Source organism: Rana temporaria, chromosome 2 (genome assembly GCF_905171775.1).
Source record: "Rana temporaria chromosome 2, aRanTem1.1, whole genome shotgun sequence".
NCBI classification, from domain to species: domain Eukaryota; kingdom Metazoa; phylum Chordata; class Amphibia; order Anura; family Ranidae; genus Rana; species Rana temporaria.
The window spans coordinates 539,459,494-539,473,908 of record NC_053490.1 but is presented as its reverse complement, the minus strand read 5'-3'; the positions used below and the strand labels follow the sequence as shown (position 1 = coordinate 539,473,908).

Below are 14,415 nucleotides of genomic sequence, written 5' to 3'. Positions count from 1 at the left end.
CCTGGAAATTTGTGGCGTTATATACTAAATCCGTCCGGCGCAAGGCGGGCCAATTCAAATGGGGCGGGTACCATTTAAATTAGGCGCGCTCCCGCGCCGGACGTACTGCGCATGCTCCCGACGCAAATTTCCCGACGTGCTTTGCGCAAAATTACGACGCGCCAACGTTTTGTGAATCGCGATGTGAAAAAAAGACTTGCCCCGGGAAAAAAAATTCAAAAAAAAAAATTCAAAAACGACGCGGGAAAGACGGGTATACTTTTACATGGTGTACTAATTTTACACTTTGTAAAAGGTGCCCTATCTTTGCGACGGCAAACTAACACTTGCGGCGACGTAACGACGGGAAAAAGTTTCGTGGATCGCCCTAACTGCTAATTTGCATACCCGACGCTGGTTTACGACGCAAACTCCCCCCAGCGGCGGCCGCGGTACTGCATCCTAAGATCCGACAGTGTAAAACAATTACACCTGTCGGATCTTAGGGATATCTATGCGTAACTGATTCTATGAATCAGCCGCATAGATAGAAACAGGGATACGACGGCGTATCAGCAGATACACCGTCGTATCCCTTTTGTGAATCTGGCCCATTGTTCTTACTCTAAAGCTCATGGCAATACCTCACATGTGTGGTGTGAATACCATCTATATATGCCATTTTTTTTCTTATTTATTTTACTTTTTTATTTTTACACTGTCCCTTTATTTTTTTATCTATTTTTTTTATCATTTTTATTCATATTATAAGGAATGTAAACATCACTTGTAATAGAAATAAGGATGATAGGTCCTATTTATTGAGAGATCTGGGGTAAAAAAATAAAATAAAAATCTCTTCTTTACCTTCAAAAGCAAAAGATGAAAAAAAAAAAAAAGGTCTTTTGCTTTTAAAAAAAAATAAAATAAATACTTCTAGCCTGGACTGGAAGGGACGTTGTGACGTTGCTCCAGTCCTCCAAAGCCATAGAGGTGATCAAAGAGTATCTAGTATTCGATCGCCTATGGGAGTAGCTGGCCACACCGTTGGATTGTTTTTTGGCCAAACCGGTGAAAAAAGTAAGCCAGAGAAACATTGGTGACTGGTGCAAAGGGTGGACATCCCTTCCTGCTGATTTGAAAAGTGTTCCAGTGGCTAATGAGCCACTTGGAACAGTTTCATGAGGACGCCCTCCGCCGACTGAAAACAATTATACAGAGGTTATGGCTGACAGCTTTATATATATATTGTGGTCAGCAACAAATTAAGCACCACAAACGTATAGGCTAATGCCTTGTACACACGACCAGTTTTCATGACGTGAAAACTGCCATTTTTTATATTGGTTGTGAAAACCGGTCGTGTGTGTATGCACCCTAGCAGTTTTCTTGATGGAAAAACTGCCCGCAAAAAAATTGAAACCAGCTCTTTTTTTTCTCATCGTGTTTCCCGTCAGTCTTTTTCTCGTCGCGAAAAACGGTCGTGTGTACGCTTTTACAAGGAGAAAAAAAACGTGCATGCTCTGAATCAAGTAAGTAGCCCAAAAGCAGCCCAAAGGGTGGCCCCATTTGAAAGGAACTTCCCCTTTATAGTCCCGTCGTATGTATTGTACGTCACCACACTTTGGTCGGACGTTTTTTTTGCATTAACGTGTGTATGCAAGTCAGGCTGGAGAGGAATCGCGCCGAGAAAAATGGTCGTGTGTACGAGGCATCAGGGTTCATATCCACTCATGTCAGGAATGTCCAGCTGTCTATCAAAGGTAAAGAAACAGATCTTATAATACAGTAAGCATATTATGAGTTACGCATGACATATGTCACAGACACAAACCCTCATGCATGCAAGCTGTGTGGTGGGTCCACTACCACCAGCCACACATAACATTTGAGGAGCCTGAAAAACGGCATATTTTAGGCAATGAACTGTGTGGGAAAGAACTTACTGTCTATGGTTAATTCTACTATTTTGTCCCCATGGTCTCTTCTGTTGGCTGCTCTGCAGTAATATGTCCCTTCATCAGGGAAGGTGACCTCTCGCAGCGTCAGGTCCACCTTTCCTTGGGAGAATTCTTTGGACAATTCTGTGCGTCCCGTGTAAAGTATATCCTGTTCTGTGAAATTATTCTGATCATTTATAAACCTGTGTGTGATCAATCCTCTCCGATCCTGATCAATCTTCTCCCAGACCACTGACAGACCTTCCCGTCCATGTATAAAGGGAAACCAACACGGGAGGGTGACGGTGCCATGGAGGGAAGCCACCACTCCCGTCTTATCTGTGGAGGAGAACAGAAATATTCGCTGAAAATAAATTCTTTGTACAATCAGCCTCATTACTTTCACATCAGCTCCATTTGTTAGCCAAAAAGCAATGGCTGTATACACCTAATGGGGTGTGACCATATATTGTGACACAAAGGATGTAATGGCAAAAATTGCACCACAACAAAATGTGAAATTACAATCAATAAAGTGAACAATATAAGCAACAATGTAATGTAGTGTCCATAAACAATAAAAGGATGAAGATGTCATGAGATGGTGAGGAACTTCCCAACAGAAATCTTCAAATATGAGGTGGAATACATATGCGCTTACCGCAACTGTTGGACCCAAATGTCGTACGACAGTGGATCGATCGAGCTTGGAATGTCCCACAGAGATGTCACCAGAAGTCCAGAGGGAAATGGAGTCTACCTCCTAGGTAGTCAGATGTCATCAACCCAGGAAAGGGCAGGTAGACCAGATGTTCATCAGCCACCGACTACTCCAATACTGAAGATCCTAGTATACCTTGGGTATGGCAATCATAAAAGATCCTCCAAGCATCCAAACACGATCTGGTTCAGGAAGATACATTTTTTTTAGCCTTCTCCAGTTGGTTTCTAGTACCCATGCCAGGGTTCTCACTTACCTGAACCAGATCATGTTTGGATGCTTGGAGGATCTTTTATGATTGCCATACCCAAGGTTTACTAGGATCTTCAGTATTGGAGTAGTCGGTGGCCGATGAACATCTGGTCTTCCTGCCCTTTCCTGGGTTAATGACATCTGACTACCTAGGAGGTAGACTCCATTTTTTTCTGGACTTCCGGTGACATCTCTGTGGGACATTCCAAGCTCGATCGATCCACTGTCGTACGACATTTGGGTCCAACAGTTGCGGTAAGCGCATATGTATTCCACCTCATATTTGAAGATTTCTGTTGGGAAGTTCCTCATCATCTCATGACATCTTCATTGTTTTATTGTTTATGGACACTACATTACATTGTTGTTTATATTGTTCACTTTATTGATTTTAATTTCACATTTTGTTGTGGTGCAATTTTTGCCATTACATCCTTTGTGTCACAATATATGGTCACACCCCATTAGGTGTATACAGCCATTGCTTTTTGGCTCACACGTAGTGCTACATTACCATCCACATTTGTCTGAGTTTTCTCACATTCCTGTGTAGCTGCTTCACTCCCGTTCAGGGTTCATTCTTTGTTACACTTATTTTTGTTTTTGGGTAGCGCACATATTTTTTCCCTTTACATCTCCGTTTGTTACAATGTGTAAATATGAGTAATTTCATTTATAATACTAAGAAAATCTATACATGTGTTATTCTGGGCGGTTGCAGAAGTCTTTCTGAGTCCTGGGAAATAAAAGAAGCCAGTCATTGAATGACATTACTGTATGTATGATCATTTTCAACATTGATTAATTTGATCTAGATTTAGTACCTGAGCCAAAAAATTATACATAAATCACATATAAAACACAGACAACCACTAAGTGCCGGTTCATCACGACTTTGCGAGGCAACTTCGAGGCGCCTCCAGGACAGGCAACTTTGCCAGTGACCAATCAAACAATAATCAGCTCTGTGGGAGGGAGGGGTTTGCCTGAGAAAACAATTTTCTCTTCCTGTAAAGTTGCTTCAGTTAAGACGCTGATCCAACTTTGGAGGCAACTTTCATTGAAATCAATGGGTACAAGTGGCCTTGAAGTAGTACAGGAACCTTTTCTGAAGTCGGAGCAACTTCAGTAGTGTGTATTAAGACGGCTCCATTCACTTCAATAGAATTTCTCATGTCGTGCGACTTGGGGCGACACAAGTCGGATCCCAAGTCGCGGTAGTGTGAACCGGCACTGAATAGTTGGTAATGTAGCTCAGGGCAGAGGTGAAGAAAACCAGTTGGGAGGAATTAGCAGAGGGGGGTGGACACCAAGTGGTTGGTGATGTAGTTCAGAGCAGATGATGGGAAGCCAGTTGGAGGAATTAGAAGAGGGGGGTGGGGGACACCGAGTGGTTGATGATGTAGTTCAGAGCAGATGATGGGAAGCCAGTTGGAGGAATTAGCAGAGGGGGTGGTGGACACCGAGTGGTTGGTGATGTAGTTCAGAGCAGATGATGGGAAGCCAGTTGGAGGAATTAGCAGAGGGGGGTGGTGGACACCGAGTGGTTGGTGATGTAGTTCAGAGCAGATGATGGGAAGCCAGTTGGAGGAATTAGCAGAGGGGGGTGGTGGACACCGAGTGGTTAGTGATGTACCTCATAGCAGATGATGGGAAGCCAGTTGGAGTAATTAGCAGAGGGGGGTGGTGGACACCAAGTGGTTGGTGATGTAGTTCAGAGCAGATGATGGGAAGCCAGTTGGAGGAATTAGTAGAGGGGGGTGGTGGTCACCGAGTGGTTAGTGCTGTACTTCATAGCAGATGATGGGAAGCTAGTGGGGGGGATTGGCAGAGAGGGGTGGTGGATACTGAATGGTTTGGATATGTAACTTGGGGCAGAGGTGAAGGGAAGCCAGTGGAGGGATTAACCAACTGTTTAATATCATGCTAAGTGTTTCCTGAACACTGGGCACATATGTTGACTATGTTATTCTGGCTGTTCGGTGTCACTGATATCCACATGGAGGGAGATAATACCTAGAGTGTATATACTAAATAGAACTTGCGCTAAATGGGATAGTGAATAAACAATAAATAAACCGCATCAGCAATTACAAAGGTGCTAAAACCTTGAAAAACGAATACATGAATTAACAGCGCTAGCAGCATATTGAACATCAACTTAATAATGTGCTCAAAAAATATTGACCGTGACAATAATATCAAAATATATACATATATAATGAATAAAGTGCCAAGTGCTCCAAATTAAAGTGCTTTGTGATTCAGGATAAAGTGCCACACTCCCCCCTTGTGACCCCACTCACCACAGTTAATGGACCCTCAGCTTTGTAGTCTAGGAGTCAGTGAGGCTGTGATATAAAATATCTGGTGTATATAAACTGGACTCTCGCAGAAGCTTGCATACGGGTATTCACGTGGATGGACCGAGGTGGATCAATCATAATGGGAAACAGAGAAAAGCCGATAGTGAAGTACAGCTGGTACTAAATGAACTGCGCAATCAAACAACGCCACTCACGAGACAACTCTGTAAAACGGGCATCAGTAAGTTCCGGGTTCGCCGCTGGATGGTGCGCGTTCCACGGGTAGTGGAATTTGCGTCAATGGTTTGTGCAACCGGAAATACGTTGATGTGTTTCGCCCCTCCTCCAGGGCATCATCAAGGTCAGGGGTCTCCAAACATTTCAAACAAAGGGCCAGTTTATTGTCCTACAGACTTTGAGAGGGCCGGATTGTGGCCAACAGGGGCAGAAAATGTCACTGGCTCAGCATGAGTGAGAATAAATATGGCCTCAGGGTTAGTGGTCAATAGGAGTAGGAGTAGTGTTCCTATTAGTAGGCGGAATAGTATCCCTTCATTGGTGGAAGAAATAGTGCCCCATTGCTAGTGTCAGTGGGAGGAATAGTGCCTCATGTCAGTGGGGGGGGGGGATAGTGCCCCAAGGGCCGGATAAAGGCTAGCAAAGGGCCACATTTGGCCCTCAGGCCGCAGTTTGGAGACTCCTGATCAAGGACAATACAGTACCTACAGTGTCTTCCACATTTTCTCATGTTACAACCAAAAACGTAAATGTATTTTATTGGGATTTTATGTGATAGACCAACACAGAGTGGCACATAATTGTGGAAGTGGAAGGAAAATGATAAATGATACAAATAAAATATGTGAAAAGTGTGGGGGAGGGACATTTGTATTCAGCTCCCTTTACTCTGATACCCCTAACTAAAATCTAGTGGAACCGATTGCCTTCAGAAGTCACCTAGTTAGTAAATAGAGTAAATACAGCTGTTCTGTGAAGCCCTCAGAGGTTTGTTAGAGAACTTTAGTAAACAAACTGCATCATGAAGGCCAAGGAACACACCAGACAGGTCCGGGATAAAGTTGTGGAGATGTTTTAAAGCAGGGTTGGGTTATAAAAAAAATCTCCCAAGCCTTGAAGATCTCACGGAACTTCTGTTCAATCCATCATTCAAAAATGGGAAGAGTATGGTGTGATGGAAACGCTTCACTCTCCCCGCTTGAGTGCTTCTGTCATATACCACTTCCTCCAGTCTAACTATAGATATTCAATATTATAGAAAAAATGTCCAAATTGGGCCCAAAGTGTCAATATGTTGTGTGGCCGCCATTATTTTCCAGCACTGCTATGGATATGGAGGTCACCAGAGCTTTACAGGTTGTCACTGGAGTCCTCTTCCCCTCCTCCATAATGACATCACAGAGCTGGTGGATGTTGGAGACCTTGCGCTCTTCCACCATTGGGCCCATGAGTAAAGGGCATCCCATAGAATTGGATGGGGAAAGGAAGAAAACTTGGATGGGGCTATGCAAATAATATAAAGTTCAAAAATATATGTACATTCTGGTCGCACATTTACACTGTTCATGTTAGATTCCTAACTACAGTACCTGTCGCAGAGAATGTGTTTCCAGCACGACGGCATCGCGCTGATTCTCGGCGACATGGTGTTGACATCTCGCACTCGCTGGAATGGGAAAAGCACATTCCAGCGAGCGTGTCATAGAAGCGACGGGGATCCGACTTGGATTCCCACCAATTCTAGCCACGGCGTTTGGTATGAATCATGAGGGGGAACTCCACGCCAAATTTTAAATAAAAAACCGGCATGGGTTCCCCCCAGGGGCATACCAGGCCCTTAGGTCTGGTATGGATTGTAAGGAGAACCCCCTACTCTGAAAAACGGCGTGGGGGTTCCCCCACAATCCATACCAGACCCGTATCCAAGCACGGTCAGAAAGGAGTGGGGACAAGCGAGCGCCCCCCCCCCCTCCTGAGCCATACCAGGCCGCATGCCCTCAACATGGGGGGTGGGTGCTCTGGGGCAGGGAGGTGCGCTGCGGCCCCCCACCCCAAAGTACCCTGTCCCCATGTTGATAAGGACAGGGCCTCTTCCCGACAACCCTGGCCGGCCATTGGTTGTCAGGGTCTGCGGGCGGGGGGCTTATCGGAATCTGGGAGCCCCCAGATACCAGCCCCCTACCCTAGGTGAATGAATATGGGGTACATCGTACCCATTCACCTGGAGGAAAAGTGTCAATAAAATAAACACACAACACAGGGTTTTAAAATAATTTATTAGTCAGCTCTGAGGGTCTTCTCCACTCTCCGGGGGGGTCTTCTCCGCTCTCTGGGGGTCTTCTCCGCTCTCCGGGGGGTCTTCTTCCGTCTTCTCCGCTCTCCGCTGTCGTCTTGGCGCTCCCCAGTTATTCTCCTGCTCGCTCTCCGGTGCTTTTTTTTATTTGGGTCTTTTTTTCTTTATAGCGCAAAAGATAAAAACCGCAGAGATGATCAAATACCACCAAAAGAAAGCTCTATTTGTGGGAAAAAAGGACTTTGGGTACAGAGTCACACGATCGCGCAATTGTCAGATAAAGTCACGCAGTAGCGTATTGCAAAAAATGGCCTGGTCATGAAGGAGGGGTAAATCTTCTGGAGCTGAAGTGGTTAAGAAAAAACTGCACACAACTCGTGGTTACAAGCTAACCTTTAAAAAATATTGTACAAATGAATACGAATTATGCTCTTCTTTGTCTTTGAATATTGTGGTTTCCTGAGGAAGCAATGAGTGAAACATGTCAACGTTTTATTGTCTTAGTTACACTTGCTATCATGTTTTAATAAAATTGTATCCTCCTGTATTGTGTTTTTTTGTACAAGAAAAATAGATTTTATTACTAAGATTTGTTATCTCTTTTTGGCACCTTGAAAGTCTAATAATTTTTTGGTTGATGAAAAACGTTTGGCAAACAACAGGATGCGGCGCCTTTGGTTCCCCCTGTATCTACTACTTTGAATAAAAGTCCCACTTACCCAAGTACTCCACGTGCAGGGAATTTATGTACATCATGAGGTGCATCTATAAAACACAAACATGTTAATGTAGTCAGTACATTGATATTAAATATTTAGTAAAGACAACGCAAAAAGACACAAATATCTTATTGTTGTATTTTTATATGGTACAAGGTGTCACGGGTGTAGCTCTTCTGTCCTCTGCTGGCTAAAATTAGTATATAGCTCTGCTGTAGCCAGGTGAGCTGCAATTCATTTATTTAGGCCTGTTTAGGCTTTCCCTGAGCCTGGTGGTTGATTGCTTCTTCCTGCTGCTTCCTGAAGAATGTTCCAGCAATTGTGTGGGAGGATCAATCCCTGAGTTTGGAATAGTTATCTGACCTCAGGTGTAGCTGGGAACAACTGGAGGGCCGTAGTCAGTGGCAATTGGTGCTCAAAATGTTTTGGGGGGCACAAACAAACTTAAAAAAAGAAATCAATTGCAGCCTCACTGTGCCCATCAAACGCAGCTACTGTGCCCATCTATTGTCACCACTGTGTCATCAAACGCAGTCACTGTGCCCATCAATTGCCTCCAGTTTACCCCCTCAAATACAGCCAGTTTCCCCATCAAATACAGCCAGTTTGCCCCCCTCAAATACAGCCAGTTCCCCCCTCAAAAACAGACAGTTTGCCCCCTCCAATACAGCCAGTTCCCCCCTCCAATACAGCCAGTTCCCCCCTCAAAAACAGCCAGTTTGCCCCCCTCAAAAACAGCCAGTTTGCCCCCCTCCAATACAGCGAGTTCCCCCCTCAAAAACAGCCAGTTTGCCCCCTCCAATACAGCGAGTTCCCCCCCTCCAATACAGCCAGTTCCCCCCTCAAAAACAGCCAGTTTCCCCCTCAAAAACAGCCAGTTTGCCCCCTCCAATACAGCCAGTTTCCCCCTCAAAAACAGCCAGTTTGCCCCCTCCAATACAGCCAGTTCCCCCCTCAAAAACAGCCAGTTTGCCCCCTCCAATACAGCCAGTTCCCCCCTCCAATACAGCCAGTTCCCCCCTGCAATACAGCCAGTTCCCCCCTCCAATACAGCCAGTTCCCCCCTGCAATACAGCCAGTTCCCCCCTAAAAAACAGCCAGTTTGCCCCCTCCAATACAGCCAGTTCCCCCCTCCAATACAGCCAGTTCCCCCCTCAAATACAGCCAGTTTGCCCCCTCCAATACAGCCAGTTCCCCCCTCCAATACAGCCAGTTCCCCCCTCCAATACAGCCAGTTCCCCCCTGCAATACAGCCAGTTCCCCCCTAAAAAACAGCCAGTTTGCCCCCCTCAAATACAGCCAGTTCCCCCCTCAAAAACAGCCAGTTCCCCCCTCCAATACAGCCAGTTCCCCCCTCCAATACAGCCAGTTCCCCCCCTCCAATACAGCCAGTTCCCCCCCTCCAATACAGGCAGTTCCCCCCTCCAATACAGGCAGTTCCCCCCTCCAATACAGAAAGTTCCCCCTCAAAAACAGCCAGGTTCCCCCCTCCAATACAGCCAGTTCCCCCCTCAAAAACAGACAGTTTGCCCCTCAAAAACAGACAGTTTGCCCCCCTCAAATACAGCCAGTTCCCCCCTCAAAAACAGCCAGTTTTCCCCCTCCAATACAGCCAGTTCCCCCCTCCAATACAGCCAGCTCCCCCCTCAAAACCAGGCAGTTTGCCCCCCTACAATACAGCCAGTTTCCCCCTCAAAAACAGCCAGTTTGCCCCCCTCAAATACAGCCAGCTCCCCCCTCAAAAACAGACAGTTTGTCCCCCTCACAGTGGCGACAATTGATGGCACAGTGGCTGCGTTTGATGGCATGGCCCAGTGGTGACAATTGATGGGCACAGTGGCGATAAATGATGGCACAGTGGCTGCGTTTGATGGGCACAGTGGCTGCATTTGATGGGTACAGTTCCTGCATTTGATGGGCACAGTGAGGCTGCAATTGTTTGTTTGCGCCACAGCCATATTTTTTACTGGCAACCTTTTACATTTATTGGCATTTACTGGCAGGAGAAAATTGCCTTTTTTTTTTACTGGCTGCCAATAAAAATACTGGCGGTTGGCAACACTGGCTCTTTGTGTCTCGCGACCAGTTACCAATTCGCTTAAGTGGCCCACACTCTTCAAAAGGTTGGGCACCCTTACTGTAGAACCTCTACATCTTCACATCTCCACCTTGTTTACAGTGGCGGCCCGTCCATAGGGACGCACGGCGCCGCCCCCCCCTCCCACAGTCCCAAAAAAACAAAAAAACAAAAACGGGCCCTTTAAGAACTTTTATTCGGCTAAAATGTCATTTTGACATTTTAGCCGCAGTTCTGGCGGCCATCTATAGAGGGCGCTGCAGCGCCACCCCCTCTCGCAAATAACATACATTCGTGCATAAATGCACGAATGTATGTTATTGCTGGTTGCCAGCGCTGCCTGGTCTATTCAGATAACCGGATGCGGGACGCCGGTTACCCGAATAGCGGCAGCTGGTTGGCTGAGGGGAACTGCCTATCAAAGCCAGCGGCTCTGATAGGCTTTTCTCTGGCTCTCAGCTGTCTATACTCTGAGCGCAGGCAATCTGCGCTCATTGTATAAGACAAACGGCCGTTTCAGCCAATCAGGTTCCCGGATTCTGGTTATCAGGAACCTGATTGGCTGAAGCTTCACCACAGCGGCAGAAGACATCGAGGGAGCACATGGAATCCTCAGGTAAGTGCTTTTTACAGGGAAAGGGGCACAGTGACATCATGGGGCACAGTGGTGACAAAGAGCACAGAGGTGACAATTGGCACAGTGGCATCATGGGGCACAGTGGTGACAAAGGGCACAGAGGTGACAATGGGCACAGTGGCATCATGGGGCACAGTGGTGAGTGACAATGGGCACAGTGGCATCATGGGGCACAGTGGTGACAATGGGCACAGTGGCATCATGGGGCACAGTGGTGACAATGGGCACAGTGGTGACAATTAAAGGGCACAGTGGTGACAATTGGCACAGTGGCAACAGTTGAGGGGCACAGTGGCTGCGTTTGATGGCATGGCACAGTGGTGACAATTGATGGCACAGTGACTGCGTTTGATGGTATGGCACAGTGGTGACAATTGATGGCACAGTGACTGCGTTTGATGGTATGGCACAGTGGTGACAATTGATGGCACAGTGGCTGCGTTTCATGGTATGGCACAGTGGTGACAATTGATGGCACAGTGACTGCGTTTGATGGTATGGCACAGTGGTGACAATTGATGGCACAGTGGCTGCGTTTCATGGTATGGCACAGTGGTGACAATTGATGGCACAGTGGCTGCGTTTGATGGCATGGCACAGTGGTGACAATTGATGGCACAGTTGCTGTGTTGCATGGCACAGTGGTGACAATTGATGGCACAGTGGCTGCGTTTGATGGCATGGCACAGTGGTGACAATTGATGGCACAGTGGCTGCGTTTGATGGCATGGCACAGTGGTGACAATTGATGGCACAGTTGCTGTTTGATGGCATGGCACAGTGGTGACAATTGATGGCACAGTGGCTGCGTTTGATGGCATGGCACAGTGGTGACAATTGATGGCACAGTGGCTGCGTTTGATGGCATGGCACAGTGGTGACAATTGATGGCACAGTTGCTGTTTGATGGCATGGCACAGTGGTGACAATTGATGGCACAGTTGCTGTTTGATGGCATGGCACAGTGGTGACAATTGATGGCACAGTGGCTGCATTTGGTGGCATGGCACAGTGGCTGCGTTTGATGGCACAGTGGCTGCATGTGATGGGCACAGTGAGGCTGCAAATTTTTTTTTTTTCGTTTGCGCCCCCCCAAAAATTTTGAGCACCAGCCGCCACTGCTTGTTTATGTGGTTTCATCATGTTCAGTATTCCAGGAGGAAATGGGAGATCCACATTTAGAGAAGTATAAATAAATCCAATAAATCTTTAGAATCTCACCTGTAATATAAATCGCATAGTAGATTGTGGTGTGACTTCTCCTGCTGGAAGAAATATAAAGAGTCAGTTACATAGTTAGTCAGGATGAAAAAAGTCCATCTAGTTCAACCAAAAAAGGACAAACTCTGATGATGGTTTGCCAAGAAAATGGTTACAGATGTTATCACATTCCCTATTTTATTTTGACCAGTTAACCACCTAAGACCCGGACCTTTAGGCAGCTAAAGGACCCGGCCAGGTTTTGCGATTCGGCACTGCGTCACTTTAACTGTAAATTGCGCGGTAGTGCAACGTGGCTCCCAAACAAAATTGGCGTTCTTTTTTTCCCACAAATAGAGCTTTCTTTTGGTGGTATTTGATCACCTCTGCGATTTTTATTTTTTGCGCTATAAACAAAAATAGAGCGACAGTTTTGAAAAAAATGCAATATTTTTTACTTTTTGCTATAATAAATATCCCCCAAAAATATATAAAACATTTTTTTCCCTCAGTTTAGGCCGATGCGGATTCTTCTACCTATTTTTGGTAAAAAAAAAAAAAATCGCAATAATCGTTTATCGGTTGGTTTGCGCAAAATTTATAGCGTTTACAAAATAGGGGATAGTTTTATTGCATTTTATTTTTTTTATTTTTTTACTACTAATGGCGGCGATCAGCGATTTTTTTCATGTCTGCTACATTATGGCGGACACATCGGACAATTTTGACACATTTTTCGGACCATTGTCATTTTCACAGCAAAAAATGCATTTAAAATGCATTGTTTACTGTGAAAATGACAATTGCAGTTTGGGAGTTAACCACAGGGGGCGCTGAAGGGGTTATGTATGACCTAATATGTGTTTCTAACTGTAGGGGGGTGTGGCTGTAGGTGTGACGTCATTGATCGTGTTTCCCTATATCAGGGAACACACGATCAATGACGGAGCCACAGTGAAGAACGGGGAAGGTGTGTTTACACTCACCTCTCCCTGTTCTTCAGCTCCGGGGACTGATCGCGGGACTCCAGCGGCGATCGGGTCCCGCGGTCCCGGTCACAGGTCCCGTGACCCACAGCTGGACACTAGCACAGCACGTACCTGTACGTGCTTGTGCCCAGCCGTGCCAATTTTGCCAACGTAAATGTGCAGGAGACGGTCCTTAAGTGGTTAAGAGAGTTGTAAAGTCTCAAGGTTTTTACCTTAATACATTCTATGCATTTAGGTGAAAAATGCAGAGCCCCCCTGTCCCCCAGAGCCCCCTTCTACTTACCTGAACCCGGTCAGGGCCATCTTTACCATTGATTGGACCCTGGGCAAAATTTTCCTGGGGCCCTACCATGCATTTTCGCCCCACCTTCCCCCCATCATTACGCAGGACTCCCTCCCCCGTACTACCCAAATCACTGCATAGGATCCCCATTCTCCATACTACCCCCATGACTACACAGGCCCCCTCCCCCATACTACCCCCCATTATTACACAACATCCCTCCCCCATATTACCCCCATCATTACACAGACCCCACCCCCCTCCTTACTACATTGCCACTCATTATTTATCAGCACACTGCTGTTTTTGCAGAAAGGAGGGGTATTTTTGAGGGCGGAGCGGCAGGGAGGGGGATATTATTGAGGGTGGAGAGACAGGAAGGGGGGTTATTATTGAGGGTGGAGGGGCAGGGAGGGGGATATTATTGAGGGTAGAGAGGCAGAGAGGGGTATTTTTGAGGGCGGAGAGGCAGGGAGGGGGATATTATTGAGGGTGGAGAGGCAGGGAGGGGGATATTATTGAGGGTAGAGAGGCAGAGAGGGGAATATTATTGAGGGTAGAGAGGCAGGGAGGGGGATATTATTGAGGGTAGAGAGGCAGGGAGGGGGATATTATTGAGGGTGGAGAGGCAGGGAGGGGGATATTATTGAGGGTGGAGAGGCAGGGAGGGGGATATTATTGAGGGTGGAGAGGCAGAGAGGGGGATATTATTGAGGGTAGAGAGGCAGAGAGGGGGATATTATTGAGGGTAGAGAGGCAGAGAGGGGGATATTATTGAGGGTAGAGAGGCAGAGAGGGGGATATTATTGAGGGTAGAGAGGCAGAGAGGGGGATATTATTGAGGGTAGAGAGGCAGAGAGGGGGATATTATTGAGGGTGGAGAGGCAGGGAGGGGGATATTATTGAGGGTAGAGAGGCAGGGAGGGGGATATTATTGAGGGTAGAGAGGCAGGGAGGGGGATATTATTGAGGGTAGAGAGGCAGGGAGGGGGATATTATTG

At 46.5% G+C, this 14,415-nt stretch overlaps 1 protein-coding gene across 1 annotated transcript in view; it reads right to left on the bottom strand.

Moving 5' to 3' along the window:
- LOC120928120 overlaps positions 1–14,415 on the bottom strand; it is a 60,142-nt gene that overhangs the window by 29,511 nt on the left and 16,216 nt on the right. Inside the window, exons 2-4 of the mRNA XM_040339232.1 lie at positions 12,164–12,207; positions 8,229–8,274; positions 1,926–2,258 (exon numbers count right to left, since the gene is read on the bottom strand). Coding sequence (XP_040195166.1) covers positions 1,926–2,258; positions 8,229–8,274; positions 12,164–12,181 — 397 coding nt within the window. The 5' untranslated portion in view covers positions 12,182–12,207. The remainder of the gene's footprint in view (positions 1–1,925; positions 2,259–8,228; positions 8,275–12,163; positions 12,208–14,415) is intronic.